At 33.6% G+C, this 20,982-nt stretch overlaps 1 protein-coding gene across 4 annotated transcripts in view; it reads right to left on the bottom strand.

Annotated features, from left to right (window-relative positions):
• The window catches only part of KCNT2 (potassium sodium-activated channel subfamily T member 2), a 583,045-nt gene that overhangs the window by 73,600 nt on the left and 488,463 nt on the right, over positions 1-20,982 (bottom strand). For all 4 annotated transcript variants that reach the window (XM_051998719.1, XM_051998721.1, XM_051998720.1 and 1 more), the window contains one exon: positions 16,116-16,227. In XM_051998719.1, the coding sequence (XP_051854679.1) occupies positions 16,116-16,227 (112 nt within the window). The remainder of the gene's footprint in view (positions 1-16,115; positions 16,228-20,982) is intronic.

Below are 20,982 nucleotides of genomic sequence, written 5' to 3'. Positions count from 1 at the left end.
GGAAATGAGTTCTATGTAAGAGGGTATGGGAAAAGAAAGCCAAAACTTATCTGAAGAAAATTCTTGAAAAATAGACTTGATGAAAGGGGGGGAAAGCACATAACTCCTTACAAAATAGATATGAAAAAGAAACCAATTCATTGAAAAACAGAATTTGTGAAATGGAAAAAAATGCAATGAACACAATTCCTCAATTGGTCAAATGCAAAAGGAATTAAAAAAGCTAACTGAAGAAAACAATTCATTAAAAATTAGAATTGAGCAAATGGAAGTAAATGACTCAATAAACACTTCAAGAATCAATCAAACAAAACCAAAAAGAAAAAAAGAAAAAAAAAGTGAAAAAATGTAAAATGCCTTTTTGAAAAACAACTGATCTGGAAAATAGATCTAGGAGAGTAATCAGAATCCCAGACAAAGTTAAAGCTAAAATATATTTAATAACAACAACAATAACAAAATAGGGAAATTGTATTATATATCAGCCATGAATTGGTAAATTGGGAAAATTTGGAGATTGAGATATAATGAAGGCACATACTATCCACCTTTAAAAAAAAGTACATAACTGGAAATAAGCACAGTATGGTTTTACAAATATTCTTATGATTTTATACACACACACACACACACACACACACACAAACACATTTGTTTATATCTGTGTTTAATGGTAACCTTCTGGGAAAATGGGGTGGGGTGTAAAAGGTAAAAAATGACCAGCAGGGAATAAAAGGAAACCTGTAAGAAAACAAAGAAAAGATTAACAGTTCTGAACACAATGAATAGTTTTTAATATATAGGCTTTCTTGAAATAAAAATTGGTTGATTTATATTTAATATTTCATATTCGATGTTCATGGAAATGTTCTTTTTTTTCTGTTCTTATTTTGTATTTAAGTTTAATGTAATAAAAAAAAATTCCATAGATAGTAATGTCCTCAGGATGACAGAGTTGGATATGACTGAACAACAATGGAGATGGGGGTTGTATGTAAAACTCAGCTGACTGAATTTAATTTTGTCCCCATTCTTAGACTAATGGATTCCCTGACATTGGTCAGATTCTATCAAGTCTAGCCTCTGACTATTGTGTAAAGGTCCCAAACTTTCCCCAAAAGATTCCCAAGCTTTCTCTGTGGACCTTTGCTTGGTACCCAAGCAAACTATATTGTGAAACTCTGAGAAGCCTTTAACCCCACCCACCTACAAGTTGGCCATTTCTTCTTTCTAATTTCTTCCACCTGCAGCATTGTCATTCCCTCTGCTTACTACCTTGCATAAACCCTGTTCCCAGGACAACTCCCTCAGACTGATTAAAAACCTAAATGTTGTTATTTTGTCTATATTGAGAGAGAGAGAGAGAGAGAGAGAGAGAGGAGAGAATTGATTATCAGCATTCCTGCTTACTAGCCTAGTAGTAAGAAAAGTGGGTGAAGTAAAGATTATTTGGTGATCTTTTTTTTATTAGATTGATAAAAGAGGTTTATTATTGGGTAAGCAAAGTTAAAGTATAGGTGAAGATAAAGAGATAAAGAGGGCACTGGACAGAGGGTCCAGTGGACAGAGGGTCCTCACATGGTAGCCATGTTTGGAATCTCTGCCTATTTGGTGATCTTTAGGTAGATAGATGTTTATACACCTTTCTGAAGTGACCACAATGGTGCTATTAATTATAGATCAAAGGCAGCAGATTTTTTCTTAGCAATCAAGACTCATTATATAAAAAATTTTTTTATTAGGCATTATTGGTCCAGTACATATACATAACAAAAAGTCAATTTAGACATGATATTCAGAGTTACTAACAAAAACAACAAAAAACTGAGTGTCTTCTTTCCCCAAAAAATGTGAAGGTGAAGGGTAATTCCCAGAAAGAGAAAATGGGTCATGTTAATATTTTTGCCTATATTAACAATCAACTATAAGTAGAACAAAATGTGTGTTGATTTTTCTTAAATACTAAAATAGAAGGTAGAAAATTAATACTATCCAACTTTCTTTATCAAGGATAATGTTATTCTTTGATAGAATAAAAGTGCTTCAAAGTGAAAATAAAAAAAAAATCTAAAGAAGCAGAAGTGAATTCATTCCAGGGTCAAGAGATTGGATGATGAAGAAAGGGTCTGGTGATACATAACAGAAGTTGTTAGTGTTATTGACAAAAAAGATGATCTTCTTGACATGTAAAAAGATACTAAAGTCAAAAGCAAAAACAAGTGAGAATAAAATGTTTTTCATAGGATTTATCAAAATTGCCTCATATTATCATATTGCCTCATAAGTCAGGGGAAAATCACTTCATAAAATTTTGGAAAAGGACATTATAAAGCCAGATTTTCAAGAGGATATGAAAGAATAATAGATTAAAATATTAAAAGCTTCATCAAGATTTCTGTAATGAACCTTTCTCCTTTGATAAATATAGAGTCCCTATTTTTGTACTAGATCTAACATTACAACTGTGGCAGGGGAGGGGTTGGAGCCAAGATGGCAGAAAGCAGACACTTCCTCTGACCTTCTCTCAAACCAATAACAGATTAAGCCTCTAAACTGGTTTTGAAGTCAAAGAACCCACAAATATTTGGAGTACAACACATTCCCAGAAGAAGATACTTTGAAAGAACTTCAAGACAGGTGTGTTTCAAAGGGACAGCGGGACAGTCTGCTGAGCCCAGACCACAGCAAAGAGAGACTGGGGAAAGGAGCGAGGGGGGGAGGGGAAGTCATGGCATTACAGCTTCCACTCACCTGGGAATCTTCTGTGACCCTATTAGACTGCTCTGCCCTGGTTGCAAGCAGGTGGTTTGGCAGATTTGCTACAATAACAAATTGTAAACCACTGAGCCCTGGTAGAATTCTGGACCTAGATTACCCCACACCTGAATTGAATCACCAGAACTGTCCCAGTGCAAACTAATGCATCTGGCTCTCTTTTGCACTGAGAAGACTTCAAGCCTTGAAAAATTAGTAAATGAATAAAAAAAATGAGTAAAAAAAAAAATCCAACTCTCACCATAGACAGCTTTTATGGAGAGAAGGCGAACAGAGCTCAAATCCAGAGGTTCCTAAAAGCAAAGCAACTCCAGATGAAGCCCCAAAGGGAGATATGAGCTGCTCTCCATTTCACAAGGCTTCCTTGGAAGATTGCATAAAGGATCTTAAAAGAGAGTTATAAGAAAAATGGAGAAAGGAAATGAGATCATTGCAAGATGAAATTGAAAAAGCATATATTGCCCTAAAAATAGATATGAAAAAGACACCAATTCACTGAAAAACAAAATTTGTGAAATGGAAAAAAAGAAGCAATGAACAAAACAATTCAACTGGCCAATTACAAAATAATATGCTAAAAATTAGAATTGAACAAATGGAAGTGAATGACTCAATAAGACTTCAAAAATCAGTCAAACAAAAACAAAAAAAATGAAAAAAAAAGAAGAAAATATGAAATACTTACTAGGAAAAATAACTCACCTGGAAAATAGATGTAGGAGAGATAGTCTAAGGATTACTAGCCTTCCTGAAAGCCATGATGAAAAAAAGAACCTAGACATTATCTTACAGAAAATCATAAAGGAAAACTGCCCTGATATCATAGAATCAGAAGGTAAAATAGCCATTGAAATAATTCACTAATCACCTGAAATAGACCCCAAAATTAAATCCCCAAGAAGTATCATAGCTAAATTATAGAACTGTTGCATCAAGAAAATCTTATTGCAAGCAGCCAGAAAGAAACAATTTAAATACCAAAGAGCCACAGTGAGGATAACCCAGAACCTAGGAGCTTCTACCTTACAGGATCAATGGGCCTGGAATCTAACATTCTGAAAAGCAAAGGAACTTGGATTTCAGCCATGAATAAGCTATCCAGCTAAAATGAGCATTATCTTTCAAGGAAAAAGATGGACATTCAATGATATAGGGGAATTTCACTTATTTCCAATGAAAAGATGAGAACTGAACAGAAAATTTGATCTACATAGAACTCAGGAGATACATAAAAAGGTAAAAAGGAAAGAACTCTTGAAAACTATATTTCTCTTATCAGTATACATATAACATGTGGGTATAATTTGATTTTTTATGATAATCTAACAAAAGAAACTAGAGGTACAAATGATATCTTACTGGAAAAAGAATGGAAAAGAAGGCAAAATAAGGAAAATTATATCTCATGAAGAGGCAAAGAAGACCTATTATAATTGAGGGAAAGAAGGGAGGGGGGTGAGCATTATGAATCTTACTCTCATAAGATTTGGCTCAAAGAGAGAATGTCAGATGTATTTGGTTTCACAGAAAAACTTATATCACTTAATATGGAAGTGTGAGGGAAAAAGGAGAAAAGAAAGGGAAACACTAATAGAAGGAAAAGACAAGTATTAGGCTTCTATTCTACACTATTTTCAAAGGTGTAAAAAAGAGTGAGGAGCTCTGAAGGGGAAGGACTGATTGATGGAGGTGGTTAACAAAAGAAAAATACTGGAGAGGAGTGAAAGGGAAAAGGAAAGAGAAAAGCATAACTTAGGGTAAATGAGATGGCAGGAAATACAGAATTAGTAGAACTATGAATGGAAATGGGATGAACTCTCCCATACAAAGGAAGTAGATAGCAGACTGGATTAAAAGCCAGAAACCTATAATATGTTGTTTATAAGAAACACATTTGAATCCTGATGATACATACAGAATGAAGATAAAGGGCTGAAACAGAATCTGTTATGCTTTAAGTGAAGAAAAAAAAAAAAGCAGGGATAGCAATTCTGATCTCAAATCAAGCAAAATTAAAAATTGATCTAATTAAAAGAAATAAGGAATGAAAATGTATTTTAATAAAGGGTACCATAAATAATGAAGCAATATCAATACTAAACATATAAGCACCAACTGGTATGCTATCCAAATTCCTAGAGGAGAAGTTGTGAGAGATGCAAGAAGAAATACACAGCAAAACTATAGTAGTGGGGGATCTCAAACTTCATCTCTCAGAACTAGATAAATTGAACAGCAAAATAAAATAAGAAAGAAGTAAAGGAGGTAAACAAAATGTTGGAAAAGTTAGGTATGATAGATCTTTGGAGAAAATTGAATGGAAACAGAAAGGAATTTATATTTTCTCAGTAGTCCATGGAACCTATATAAAAATTGACCATGTGTTGTTAGAGCATAAAAACCTCAAAATCAAATGCAGAAAGACAGAAATAGTAAATGCATTTTTTTCAGATCATGATGCAATAAAAATCACATGAAATATAAGGTCAGGAGAAAATAGACCAAAAGTTAATTGGAAATTAAATAATCTAATCCTAAAGAATGAATGGGTAAAACAGCAAATCATAAACACAATCAATATTTTCATCCAAGAGAATGACAATAATGAAACGACATAGCAAAATTTTTGCAATGCAACCAAAACAGTAATAAGGGGAATTTTTGTACCTCTACATGCTTACTTGCATAAAATAGAGAAAGAGAAGATCAATGTATTGGGCTTACAACAACAAAAAAAAAGCTACAAAAAGAACAAATTAAAAACACTCAAATACCAAATTTGAAATTCTGAAAATAAAAGGAAATATTAATAAAATTGAAAATAAGAAATCTATTGAATTAATAAATAGTTTGTTTCATGAAAAAAAACAACAAAATAGATAAACCTTTAGTTAATCTGATTAGAAAAAGGAAAGAAGAAAATCAAATTGTTAGTCTCAAAAATGAAAAGGAAGAACTTTTCACCAATGAAGAGGAAAGTAGAGCAATAATTAGCAGTTAGTTTGCCCAATTATATGCCAATAAATTTAATAACCTGAATAAAATGGAGGAATATCTACAAAAATAGAGATTGCCCAGGTTAACAGAAGAGGAAATAAATTATTTAGATAGTCCCATTTTAGAAAAAGAAATAGAACAAGCTATTAATCAACTCACTAATAAAAAATCTCCAGGGCCAGATGTATTTACATGTGAATTCTACCAAACATTCAAAGAACAATTAATTCCAATACTATATAAACTATTTGAAAAAATACGGAAAAAAGGAAGACTACCAAATTTATTTTATGACACAGATATGGTGCTGATAGCTGTAAGAGTTAAAAAGCCTCTAGGAGCAAGGAATGCATTTCAAGGCATGTGGGAGGACCTGAGGGATGAGAGGTTCTAAGGCACAGGCAAGTCCTATGTGGAGGTGGGGCATAGCCCCAGGAGGTGGTGTCTGACCCCAGGTACCACATCTCTCTCCTTAGTGATCTCAAAGCCTAGCATGCCTCCCTCCTTCTTCTTGGGCCAATCCCATTATGCCAAGTTCCTAGAGGTCCTCCCCTTCCCCCAGATCTTCAGCGGGGTATAAATATGTGCTATCTAAGAATAAAGTTCTCTTTCGCTTCACCCCTACCTCCTGGTGGTCTGTCTCTGTGGGATCCGGGTTGGTGCCTGAAGATGGGTAAGTGTGGCCTAGCCATGCCATTGACAAATGGGCATTAAGAGTAGCTCAAAGAGGAGCTACCAGGTTAGAGTAATCCATAGGGGTGTAACAGATAGCTAAACCAATTAAGGTGAAAACAAAGAAAAAAATTATAGATAAATTTCCCTAATGAAATTTGATGCAAAAATCTTAAATAAAATATTAGCAGTGAGAAAGTAATCTGTAGGATAATACACTATGACCAACTACTATTTATTCCAGGAATGCAGGGCTGGTTCATTATTAGGAAAAACTATTAGCATAATTAACTATATCAATAATCAAACTAACAAAAATCATATGATTATCTAAATTTATGCAGAAAAAATCATTTGTTAAAATCCAATACCCATTCCTATTAAATACTAGAGAGTATAGGAATAAATGGACTTTTCCTTAAAATGGTCAGTAGCATCTATTTAAAACCATCAGCAAGCATCATCTGCAATGGGGACAAACTAGAACCATTCTTAATAAGATCAGGAGTGAAACAAGGCAGCCCACTATCACATTATAATTCAATATTATATTAGAAATGTTAACTTAGGCAATAAGAGAAGAAAAAGAGATTAAAGGAATTAGAGTAGGTGATAAGAAACCAAATTATCACTCTTTGCAGATGATATAATGGTATACTTAGAGAATCAACTAAAAAATTACTAGAAATAATCCACAACTTTAACAAAGTCGCAGGATACAAAATAAATCCACATAAATCATCAGCATTTGTATATATTACCAACAAAGTCCAGTAGCAAGAAATGAAAAAAAATCCACTCAAAATAATTGTCAATAGTATAAAATATTTGGAAATCTATCTGTCCAGGGAAATGTATAGTTCATTTTCCACACAAATAAAGTCAGATCTAATCAGTTGGAAAAAATATCAAATGCTCATGGGTAGGCTAAGCAAATATAATAAAAATGACAATAATACCTAAAGAAATCTACTTATTTAGTGCCATACCAATCAAACTCCCAAGAAATTATTTCACAGATCTAGAAAAAATAATAATAAAGTTCATTTGGAAGAACAAAAGATCAAGAATTCAAGGGAATTGATGGGAAAAATGCTAATGAAGGTAGCCTACCTGTACTCGACCTAAAACTATATTATAAAGCAGTGGTCATCAAAATCATTTGGAATTGACTAAGAAATAGAGTAGTTGATTAGTGAAATAGGTTAGGTTCACAGGAAAAAATAGTCAATAACTATATCAATCTAATGTTTTACAAACTCAAAGACCCCAGTTATTGGGATAAGAACTCACTATTTGATAGAAACTGTTGGGGAAAATTCGAAACTAGTATCGAAGAAATTAAGGCTTGACCCATACCTAACACCACATACCAAGAAAAATTTTAAATGGATTCATGATTTAAACATAAAGAATGATCTTATAAGCAATTTAGAAAGGCATAAGATAGTTTACCTCTCAGAACAGTAGAGAAGGAAGGAATTTGTGCCCAAAGAAGAATTGAAAGTCATAATTGAACACCAGATAGATAATTTTGATTATATTAAGTTAAAAAGTTTTTGTACAAACAAAACTCCTTTGTCCTTAAAGTTGTTTTGGTAGTGTTTAGCAACATTACTCAAAACTCTGAGTAACCCCTGGAAGGAAAGTTCTGACCCCAGCTGAGTTTCAGTGTTTTAGCCCTGATTCAAAATAGCTCCTATTATTGTGCTTTTAAAAATTTTTGTTTTGTTTAATGTTTCTTTTAATGTGACCATCATGAGAGAAGTAGGAAGAAAAGAGTTCCAAGAAAAAAGAAATAATAAAAATGTCTTGTCCTTGGGTAGAAGTAAGTGTATTTTTCATCATCTAGGTTTATTTTAAGTAAAAAGTTTTGCCTTGCATGATGTCAATTTCAATCTTGCAATACAGAAGAAATGAGAACATTAGGTTGTAATGCCAACTGCAGTTTTTCAGCAATCCATGAATTTCTTTCTTCTAGAACTTACTGAGTAATGAACTTACTAGGTATTTGTTATATACATGTATATACATGTGCCCTTCATCTAACAGCATTTATATAATTTTTTATATTCTCTAAGAGTGATTAAAGATAATTCATTCAATGTGATGGTTGTATATTTTGCTAACAAAAAATGCTATTAAGAAATTCCACTTAATCCAATTAATCTATTGTTCTATATATAATAAGATAGATTAATTAAAGTTATGTCAGTTAATATTTTCAGCCAAATAGTTTTATCATCTTATATACAATATTTTGTTAACCACACAATTGCCACATGGGGCCATATTACTGTGCTTTCTTAATATGCTTTATTTTATATATTCAAAGTGCCTGTCACTAAAAATCCACATTAGCTCAAAGAGGAAAAGACAAAAATAGTTGGACTAATTATTTTCATTGTAGCTAAAAACAAGAAATAAGGTGTTGCCCTCCTACAGGAGAATGAATTTTTAAAAATCTTGTTTGAATGTAAAGGAATATCCTTATCCATAAGAAATGATGAAACAGAAATTTCAAAGGAAACTGATAAGACTTCTATGCATTAATATTTTGTGAAATTAAGAAGTTTAATTTATACAAAAATGACATTATCAAAGAAAAAATAATTTTGAAAGACTTTAGAGGTTTTGTCAGACAGATTATATGGAAATTCTGAAGTGTCCTTGACCAAGATTTGGATGATCCAAGTCATATACCTCAAGAATATCATTTTAATATAGTTTACCTCTCATTATAATATTCATTTTAATTAATCATTAAGCAATTAATGCTAATAATCCCATAGTGTTGGTGTTGGTAGTAATTATTCATATATATATGCATATAAGTGTTGGTAACACTTATTCTTTGAAGGACATATAAACTGGGAGCTCACCACCATTAGGATTCTTTTGTCTAAGAAAGATGGCCACACGACCATCCTTTTATGCATAAATATGCCTTTTTATTTCACATCATATGTGATATAACATGTCATCATTTTTAAAAAGTTTTGAGATTTGAGATAACTTTTTATTATTATTTCAGCTTTTTTATTTACAAAACATATGCATGGGTAATTTTTCAACAATGACCCTTGCAAAACCTTCTATTTCAACTATTCCTCTCTTTCCCCCACCCCTACTCTTGATGGCAGGTAGTCCAAAAAATGTTAAATATGTTAATATTGCATAATATGCATATTACATATTTTATATGTACAATATACATATTACATATAAAATATATACAATATACATATTATATGTTACAACATATTACATTTTATATATATAGATATATATAGATATCCTGCTGGATATACAAAAAAAAAAATCAGATCTCAAAAGAAAGAGAAAAACCTGAGAAGGAAAATAAAAATACAAGCAAACAATAACAGAAAGAGTGGAAAGTGTGGTACACACTCATTTCCCATAGTTCTCTCTCTGGGTGTAGCTAATTCTCTTCATTACTAAACAATTGGAACTAGTTTGAATCATTTCATTGTTGAAGAGAGGCACACTGATCAGATTTCCTGGATCATTCACTTAGCAATCACTTAGCAATTCCCTTAGCACCAGTTCATATAAGTCTCCCCAGGCCTCTCTGAATTCATCCTGCTGGTCATTTCTTACAGAACAATAATATTCCATAGCATTCATATACCACAATTTATTCAGCCATTCTCCAATTGGAATATATTCAATTTCCAATTACTAGCCACTACAAAAAGGGTTGCCACAAACATTTTTGCACATGTGGGTCCCTTTCCCTTCTTTAAGATCTCTTTGGTTTTCTTCCCAGGTTATTTTTATCTTCTGAATCCAATTTTTCTTGTGCAACAAGAGAACTGTACAGATCTACACACATATATTGTATCTAAGATATATTTTAACATGTTTAACATGTATGAGACTGCCTGCCATCTAGGGGAGAGGGTGGAGGGAGAGAAGGAAAAAGTTGGAACAGAAGTGAGTGCAAGAGACAATGTTGTAAAAATTACCCATGGATAAGTTCTGTCAATAAAAAGCTATAATAAAAAGAAGAAAAAAAAAGATCTCTTTGGGATATAAGCTCAGTATTAACACTGCTGGATCAAAGGATATGCAAGGATATCCTTGAATCTAGGATATTCATATTAATGTTTTCAGAGTTATCTATATATACCATATAATTTTTCTCCCCCCCCCCATTCTGTACAGTAGATGGTATTAGTTTCATTTTAGAGGTAAAGAAAATGAGACTCAGAGTTTACTTGGGGACAGTGATATCATTAATATGATATATAAAGGTGAGCCATTATTATTAATAAACTTATTCCTTTATTATTATTAACAACAATAGTAAGAAAGAGAATATAGTTAGTCTTTGGCATAAGGAATAGAGAGCTACTCTGAACAGAATATCCTAGATTCAAGTTCTTCCTATGATTAATACTGTGTATATGTGTGTCCACCTTCATAAGTCAGTGAACTTCATAATGCCCCAAGCAACTATCTAAGATTACAAATTTCAGAGCAGGCATCTGTCTGAATTGTTTAGTAGGTTTTCTGACTAAAAAAATCCATAAATCAATGTAGTTAAATATCTGGCTCAGAAAACAAAAGAAAACTGTTTTTTCATATATCCATATTAGGTGGAATAAATTATTTGGGTAAAAAGATATAATATTCTTTTCATATCCTTGGGAAAACACTACAGTTATCCCTTTCACATCACAATTTCCCCAACATGAATTTTATATTTTATAAGAAATTACATGGATATTTGTGGGGAGTTTTTCAGAAATTATAGAAATTATAGAAAACATGCAAAGGCAAGCAGACTACACAAAACAAAAAGTTTAGAAACTCAGCAATGTAAAAAATGCATGTTATTATATGATATTAATGTATTTTATCTTTCAATGTTATAATAATGTAGAAATCTTCTTTGGAGGTGCTGGGGCTGGGGCTAGATCTTCACTAGCACAGGGGTTACACACTGGACTCCCACTCCCACCATGATAATCATATACCTTTCTTGATGACACTGTAAGTTGTCTTCTGCTGGAAAATGTTCTCTGTTTTGTATGTGGGTGTGTGTGCTCTAACCCTCAAAAATTTATTTAGTGTCATTATTTAAAATAACCTGGAGTAATTTGAGGAGTGGCCTTCACTCCATCTTGGCTCTACCCAGAATTATTCTTTAGAATGAAGCGATGCCTCAAAAATTTTATATGGAATTTCCAGATTGTGGAGGTGCTGCACTCTTAAGTCCCTTGAAGTGGAAAGGATACTGCCCACAAAAACTTTTTTTTTTTTAAATGAAGGCACATGTTTTCTAATACACACACATTCCTTATAAATGTAAATAACTTCTCTTTCTTTAATGGTGATCCTGATTCATTAGAAATAACAATTTATAATTTCTAATAACTACAGTAGGGAAACTATCCCATTTACAGAATATATAAAATCATGCCAGGGCTCATAGAATTCTAAAAACCTTTGACTGTTTTTGCTGATGGATTTGATTTGGTGCAGCCCTTGGGAAGGATGTAGCAACAATCCTAAGACCACCTGCCTTTGAGAGTGATATAGTTAGAAATAATATATTGCTTCCCCTAGGCTATCTGTCCCAGTTTACTCTATATGACCAGGATACTAAGGCCATACATATTGCCAGCTGTCAGGTAACAGTCTGTTGGTCAGAGTTTCTGAACTAATGAGAATTAGTTTCAGAGATATTTAAAGTTAAGGCAGGAACAGAACAAAATTGGGGTCTATTACTTGACCAAGTGACGTTTTAGGCCTCAAAACATACCTCCAGAAGGTCCTTTTCATGAACTCTGCCCAAACGTCTATGGGTATGCATCTGCACAGAAAGTCTGCACCAGACAATTCCTCAATTCCATCTCTAAGCCATAAAATGGGCACATCAGTGACATGAAGCACCTCTTACTCTACCTTTTCCCTATAACTGCATCTTCTTCATTCTGGTTCTTTGCTAAATTGTTTTGGAACTTAGCCTGATTTAATTGGCATTACAATTATAATAAATTTTGCCCCTTTTGTTGGAAGCCAAAGGCCCCCGCCCAGGTGCCTTTCTCATGGCCCTAGCCCAGGTGCCTTTTCCCCACCCCTTGCTGCAACAGAATCGCGCAGGTGGTCAAACAGTCCTGAGAACTGCAACCGGGCAAAACGGTCTTGAGAATCAATCTTGAGTTGTCACCACACTATGTTCCTGCTCACTGGACCAGCTATAGCCCATGTTCTTTCCCAGACCACCCTACTTCTCTTTCCCATGCTTTTTCCTATATAAGTTGTATCCTGAGAGCAATAAACTGAGACCTTGGCAACAATCAGGTTGGTCTCCCTCCTCTTTCTCGCCCGTTTCTCCTCAGGCTGGATCCTCCTCGAAACCCCTACGAGTAACTAATTTTCGCCGGTCGAGACAGGTGGCGCCCAACGTGGGGCTCGAGGCACAGACGCTTGCCAGACAGACCCCCAGAGAAGTCATCCGGACCCCTATTGTTTAAAATTTCGGCCGCTGAGAGGGACTCGGTAGAGAGCTTGACAAATTGCCGACACTCACTAATGGTGGGAGTTTGGCTGGCTCTCTGCAGAGCTCCTTTCCTGGCCCCCGAGTTGAGGATTAATTTCGCCGCTCAGGAAGGCCCCAGTCCTCAGTAAGTGATTTCGTCCGCTTCATAAGAAATGGGCCATAAGTTGTCTAAAGAACAGGCTTTCATAAAGGATTTGAAGGCCTCCCTCAGGGAAAGAGGAGTTAGGGTTAAAAAGAAAGATTTAGTTAAATTCTTTTTGTTTGTTGACGAAGCCTGCCCTCGGTTTCTTGTGAATGGGCCAGACATCCATCCCAAAAAATGGCAAAAGGTTGGGAAAGATTTAAATGACAAACTAACCAGCTTTGTTAAGTCACAGGTCAACTTGGCTCTGCGAAAACCTATTGCAATCCATTATATCAACACTCGTGAGGTTCTCCCATCCCCCACCGTTGCCCCTGAGGGCCTCCAGTTTTCCACCTTGGCCATCGAAATCGAGTCTCCGTGGTATTTAAGGGTGTGGAGGCACCTCTGGGAGACACTATCTCATCCATAATTTTCAGGCTATTGCTGTGGAAGAGCCAATGATGGGAATATTGTGGCCCCATTATCCAGGAACATCATACCTTATGGCTGCAGGAATACCCAATGACGGGATTATTGTGGGTCTGTTCTCCAGATGCACACCCCGGCAGGTTTTTGCTGGGGTGCTGGGACAGATGCCGCCCACATAGCCTAAGACAGAGGCCCTGCCTTTTCCTGGCCCTGAGGGCCTGGTTATTTAGGTACTGGATATGGATACAGGCCACATAGCCTAAGAGAGACCTTCCACCAGCCTTTGACAAAAGTTTTTCTTCTTTTTCTCCTTTTGCCTTTGAAAGAAAAAAGGGGGACATGTTGGAAGCTGAAGGCCCCCTCCCAGGTGCCTTTCTCATGGCCCTAGCCCAGGTGCCTTTTCCCCACCCTTTGCTGCAACAGAATCGCGCAGGTGGTCAAACAGTCCTGAGAACTGCAACTGGGCAAAACGGTCTTGAGAATCAATCTTGAGTTGTCACCACACTATGTTCCTGCTCACTGGACCAGCTATAGCCCATGTTCTTTCCCAGACCACCCTACTTCTCTTTCCCATGCTTTTTCCTATATAAGTTGTATCCTGAGAGCAATAAACTGAGACCTTGGCAACAATCAGCTTGGTCTCCCTCCTCTTTCTCGCCCGTTTCTCCTCAGGCTGGATCCTCCTCAAAACCCCTACAAGTAACTAAATCTCGCTGGTTGAGACCCTTTACTTAGAGATGGGTGTATGCCTGTAATTCTTTCAAGGCACCTTGGCACACCTACCAGAACCCCAATATTTTGGGATTAAATCCTCCACAGAATCATTGGTCCAAGTGATTTTATAGACACTGAACTGGGTAATTATTATTGTCATTTTATATAATTATTGTTGTTGTTTTTGTTCTTATTCCTCCAAAGTTGTTTCTGCAATGACTTTTGTGTTATGGTATGATTAAAAGAATTCTGCTTAAGAGTTATAGTATTCGAGTTCTAATATTACATTTGCTATTTAAGAATTAAATTACATTGGGCAAGTTATTTGTAACTTCCTGAGGAGATCATTTTAATCATTAATGTTACATTATGCATATGAAATTATTTGAAAGCACTGACATATATTACATAATAAATATGTATGTTATATTTTTCTAACATCAAATTTAATGAAATATAAATATATTGTTTTGTCTCAATACATTGATTTTATAGTTTTATAATATGCAGATTTAAAAAATAAATTGATACAAAAAATAATTCCTTGCCCTCAAGGAACTTATATCTCAGAACTGTTCCTTTATTATTCAATAATGATGTAAATGGCTGATATTTATGGAATTTTTTTTTAAATTTTTTTCCAAATGAAGCTATTTCTAAATCCATAAATAGTATTAGAATATATGCCATATTATAATGCTAGCTAAAGATTCTCCATACCTCTGCTCTTCTGCCTCCACCCACCAAAATCGTCATTTCCTATACAACACATCAGGACTTGCACAAAGAGTGGATGGGGGCAATTCTTTCTCCAAGCATATATATTAATAGAGTATGGTCCAATTACTATTTACCCTCACGTGCTTGGGACCTCAGTGCATCAACTCGAGCTTCAGCCCATTACATCTCCCACTTTCTTTTGTTTTAGAACACAGGTGGTCATGCCATCCCTGACTCCTCAGGGAGGTCAGAGCCCCCAAGGGGAGGTGATCACACCTTCCCTGACTTCTCAGGAAAGGAGGTGAAAGCACTGAAAATGAGATGATCATGCCATCCCTGACATCTCAGGAAGGGAGATGAAAAGTACCAAAGGGAAGTGGGGGTTGCTATTGGGTTTCTGGGCTAGAGGATCTTATTATGCACAAACACATCAGCATTGGAGCACACAGCAATAACACAGAGGCTATTAGTGATGACCCACCCCTCAGTCAGTGCAGGCTCGATGTGGTGTAACAAACATGAATTGTACATGCAAGTAGCAGTATAACAAACAATATAAATCAACATGGTGTTGTAAAAGATTGCCAGAAGGAGGGTATGTAAACAACAGTCACACATACACCCTTCTTCAGCAGCCAAGAGATAGTCCAAAATCAATCTATTGTCCATTTCTTCACATGTCAGGGAATCCAATGATCCCCCCAAGTTTGTGAAGTCCTGCAAAAGTCTTTTTATGTGTTAGGGAATCCAATGATTCCAGCACATTTTAAAATGAGGCAGAAGGGCAGAAGGAGAAGAGGAAAGAGAGTGCTGGCTGGAGTCTTGTTGCAGCTGCTCACATTGCTAATCTCCCTTCACTTCAAAAAGAATAAAGATTGAAGATTTTCTCTTAACCTGAATTCCTGACTCCAGCTGATTTTAAAATATACGGTCATCACATTATAAATTGGAAGCTATATCAAGAAAATTCAGAAAAGTCTACATTCAAGAGTAACAACAATTCTTTATAATTATGAAATTATACTCATTATATTCATATGTATTCCATTCCTAAAAGTAAATTACCTAATGGAGAAAAAATTTTAAAAAAAAGAAATTAGTCCTTCAATTCAATTGAATTGGTTAAAAAATACTTTCAAATAATAATCTTACCTTTTCCAGTTTGGAAAGAGCAAGAGAGTAACAGTCTTTGGCTCGGAATTGCATAAATCTCATATTGGCTGGGTGAGTGAGTTCCGTGATAATACTTAGACTTGAAAATAACCTGAATTTTAAAGAAACATCATAGTTATACTTAAAGCAATAATAATCCAGCATTAGTACATTTTGAATGGAATTATTTTAAAATATATATATATAATCTTGTGTGATTTCTAGTTAGGGTATTTAAAAAAACAAAAAATTACATGATAATCATAAGCATTTATCTTTGAAATTATTCCTACAGATTGTGAGAATAAATGACACATTTACCTAAAGAAGAAATAATTCAACATTTTAGCAAAATAAAGAAATTATTTTTAGTAATTGGACATAGAATTATTTTCTCTAAATCCACATACCAGTAAAGTAAGATAAATTTGTAAAGCTGATTGAAGAAATTTAAGGTGATTATAGGTAGTTGTAGATTATATTTCTCAAAATGAAAAGTATTAAAATGAAAATTTATAGGATGAATATCTTGATTGACATAATTTGCATATAATGAGCTTCTTAACTAAGATTGCTGATGTCTTATAACTCTCTTTCCTAGGCAGCCTGTAATTTTACATATAAAATCTTATCATCACATTCAAGTAGGAACAGAGATCTTTAAGCCCTTCTATCTATAAATTTATGATCTGTTACACATCAGTCTCCAAATCTTCTTTTCATATGTGTAGTTGCTTTAAATCAATCATTTTACATAAAATGGCTTCAGTTTATTAAGTTGATTAAGGGTTTGCAATAGTAAATAGTAAATAACAGTACATTTGAGCGCAAAAAAATTCATCAATGTAATACTTAAGTTCAGAAATATTTAAGTTCAGCCAAATACTCCAAATTTAAAATAGATAAATTACTGGGGGGAATGTTTAGATTCTATTCATTTACATGGAACCATCATGCTCCTAATCCCTATCTTTTCTACTCAATGAAAAAAAAATTATTAAATATATCTTAAAAGACATTTAGAGCATTGTGTTCTACCTGAACTAAAGAGGGAAACAAGGTATTTAATTGCTTTGGTTAGTTTATATATAAACGTTTGAATTAGCAAGGACAAGAAGTGAAAGGTTACCAGTGATCATCAAGAAAAAATGTTATGCAGAAGAAAGATATTAAATTTAAATGGAACATGCATTGTAGGATTCCCAATGGTTTGATTTTAAGGCTGTCATATTTGAAAATTTATATTTGAATTATATTATATTAGAAAATGGACTGCAGTCATGAATAGAATCCCCTTTGAAAGACTTAGACAAGTAGCTATAAAACATGTGACTTTGTCTACTCAAAAATGACTTTCAGAGGGAAGAAATGTCATATGTACTTTCTTAGAAAATTTTCATTATTGAAGCTGGCAAAATTATTTTTCTCCTGTTTCAATGAACTTTCTGAGCTTCAGAATATCCTTGGTACTTAGGCTCCCAGCAAAGACTATATATGAAGTATCTATACCCTAGGTTGACCTCAAGACTAGTCACACATAATTAATGTTTATATGGAAAATCTATTTAAATGCAAACTTTAACAAGGGGGAAAGACCTTTTCATTTTACCAGGGATCCTGACTTGGTTACCTTAGAACCCCAGAAAAAGACCTCACCTGAATTCTTGGGATTCAGGATATGTCAGATGAAGAATTATAGAGCATCTAATGCTTCTAAGGCCATTATAAAAATGCTAATTTACTTCTTTCAGAGCATCCCTTAATAACAAATATGCAGGCAAACCAATTGTTGTATGTGTCAGGGAACAGATTATATTTTGAATCCTGTGGCTTATACAAATATGACTAAAACTTCATAATAAAAACTCATATTGATAACATACTTTAAGTGAAAAAATACTCATAATAAATTTGAGCTGAGGTAGTAAAATAAGTCCTTATTGTACCCACTTAACAGAGAGAAGTGAGATTCAGATAAGTTCCCATAGTTGCCAAGATTTAACCTCAGGTTATTTATTTCAATTCTAGTGCTCTTTCTACTATAGTATGCTGCTGTCATATTATGCTACAACTACCAAAAGCCAGTCTATATTTCCATGACATTTTATAATAGGGAAAGATTGATACTGTTTTGTGTCATCTGGATATCTGTTTCAGAAGATACAAATGGAAAATGAAGATAAAAGAAATGTTTGAAAAGATAGTATTCATATAAGTAATTACTGCATACTTATGCATTCAGTCTTCACTATGAGAAAAATGATTTATTTTGTCCCTATTTTATTCTAATTAGAATTAATTAGTTCAATGTAATTCCATAGACTTAGTGGTTATACTTATCTCTTAAGACATTTAGTCAATCTAGTAAACTAAAATCAAGATAGGAATTACATACATTATATTTAGGGATAATTAGATAAGATAGATTATTTTTTATTAGAGTCTCTAAACTTTAAACTATAAGATAAATAGCTTCTTAAGCTATAAGTCTACTGTTTGCTAACCTATTATAAAGTTCATTTGCCTAACCACAAGAATGCTGACTAGAGGACCTCCACCCTTTTGAATGATGAGTGTGTGACTATATCTAATGGGAGTAGAGTATCTTGACATGATATATAATGTCTTCCAACTTATTTTTGTGCCTTCAGATTGACCTCTTTTGCTCAAAATGATGAGGGGCTCTTCTTCTGACCACTTAGAGAAAATAATACCTGCCTTATCTACCCTGTAACCAAGTAAGTATGCTAATGTGTCATTTCTTATCTTCCTGGTATATCAAGATATATCATCCTATGAGACTCTCTCCTTTACTTTACCCTTTTGTCTGAGTATCAAGTACTATAAAACTAAGACCCTAAAAACAGATAACATCTGAGATTATAAAGAAGGACTGAATTCCATTTCAATAAAAATTTAATAAAGGGCTATTGGCTCAGAGGCGTTTCATTTATTATACTACTGGACAATTTGGGGCTCCAATTTTGGACTATAAAGATGTGACAATGTCATTTGGGGAAAAAACTATTCACATATATATGACATTTTTAAACAAAAGAAAATAAGATTAAATTTTAATACATATTCAAATATCCACAAATTGTAGGTATATTGATAAATAAAATTGTAGAGGCCCGGCAAACAGATGGGTAGATAGATGGATAAGAGTTGTATGGTAAATTACAGAACAGGACAATTCAACGTGGCCTGAGTTGATCATGGAGAATGTATGCAGAAGACATATAGGATAATTATTTTCTGTGGTTTGGATAAACTGAGAAAAAAAGGCATTTTATTCATTCATCAAGGTCACCACATGAAGGTAGACTCTAAGTACATGGCTTACTAAAAATAGAACAAAAAAGAGATATAAATATTATAGTTTTAATAGTATTATCAGATTACTTGTACTTGATACTAAGAAGATATATAATGGAACTCCTATATATAGGAAAGCTATTTAAAAGTTAAGAGACTTGATTCAAAAAAGAAATGTGTATTAAAAATTAACAAACTTAATACAATTAAAAAAGGAAACAAGTTGAACCAGAAATATATTGTACAAAGTAACACCTTGTGTAATGATCAACTATGAAAGATGAGGTTCTCCTTAGTGGTTCAATGATCCAAGGCAATCACAATAAATTTTGGATAAAAAATAAAATATGTATCCAGAAAGAGAATGAGGGAGAATGTATATAAATCAATACTTGTAATGCTCACTTTTTTTTCTCCTTTTTTTCTATCATTGTTTTTTTCCCTTTTGTTCTGATTTTTCTCTCCCAACATGATTCATAAAGAAATGTGTATTTAAAAATAATTAATGCACATATACAAATGAAAAAATAAAGAAAACAATAAAACTAAATTAAAATTTTAGAAAGTTGAGACTAAATAAATGAGAGCTTTTATTAATCCATAATATGATTAAGATGGCTTTTGAGTTGAAAAACATATGTTTACTAGTAATGTAAATATATTTTATGTAATTTTAACAAACATGAAATTTGAGTTCCAAGCCATTGCCTCAAGATTCGGGAACCTCCCCCCCCCAAAAAAAAAAAAAAACAGAAAAAGAAATAGTTTTTACCACTCACTACAATAAACCTTAAATTGATATGTGACTTGACTAAAGACCATACCTGTAAAACATATTAGAAGAAAAATAAATTATATATCTTCCAAAACCAAAACTAAAGGTTGAATTCTCAAGCATACAAAACAATTAGAGACAATTACAAAATAATGGAATAGATAATTTTAGTTATGTTAGTGAAAAGCTTTTGCACAAGTAAAAATAACATAATTAGATTAAAAAGGGAAAAAACTGTCTAGGGAAAATATCTGTATCCAATATTTTTATAACAATATAACATTCAAAATTTGTGGTATTCTCCAACACCATGTTGTTTGGTGTAGATAAATGAACACTACATGATTCTCTTCTGTTGGTCTTATTCTATCACTCACTCAAGAATTCTAAGAAGAAATGGTAGGGGCATGCTTTGGGGAAGGGAAGACTTGGCAAAAAATATAGCCACATGAAATTCATCTGCTGGAAAGTTCCATCACAGTAGGGGAGGAAAAGGCCTAAAGGGAAAAATTATCAGTTGAAGCTTAGCCCAGAATATCTCCATCTAGCAAATCTATCTACCAAATGCCAGATCTCAAGCCATATGGCAGCTTCCAATGCATTTATCTGAAAATTCTCTTGAGGAATTACAGAGTAAATACATTTACTCTACTGCAAATTGTCATTGTCAATTCTCAATTATCCAAAACAATTCCAAATGAGTAGATTCTTTTAGTTCAATTCAATTCAACAAACAATTATTATGCTTTTAATATATATGAGCACTATGCAAAG

This window comes from Antechinus flavipes, chromosome 4 (assembly GCF_016432865.1).
Source record: "Antechinus flavipes isolate AdamAnt ecotype Samford, QLD, Australia chromosome 4, AdamAnt_v2, whole genome shotgun sequence".
Lineage (NCBI taxonomy): Eukaryota > Metazoa > Chordata > Mammalia > Dasyuromorphia > Dasyuridae > Antechinus > Antechinus flavipes.
The sequence above is the reverse complement of the archived record's forward strand: the minus strand, read 5'-3'. Positions and strand labels throughout refer to the sequence as shown.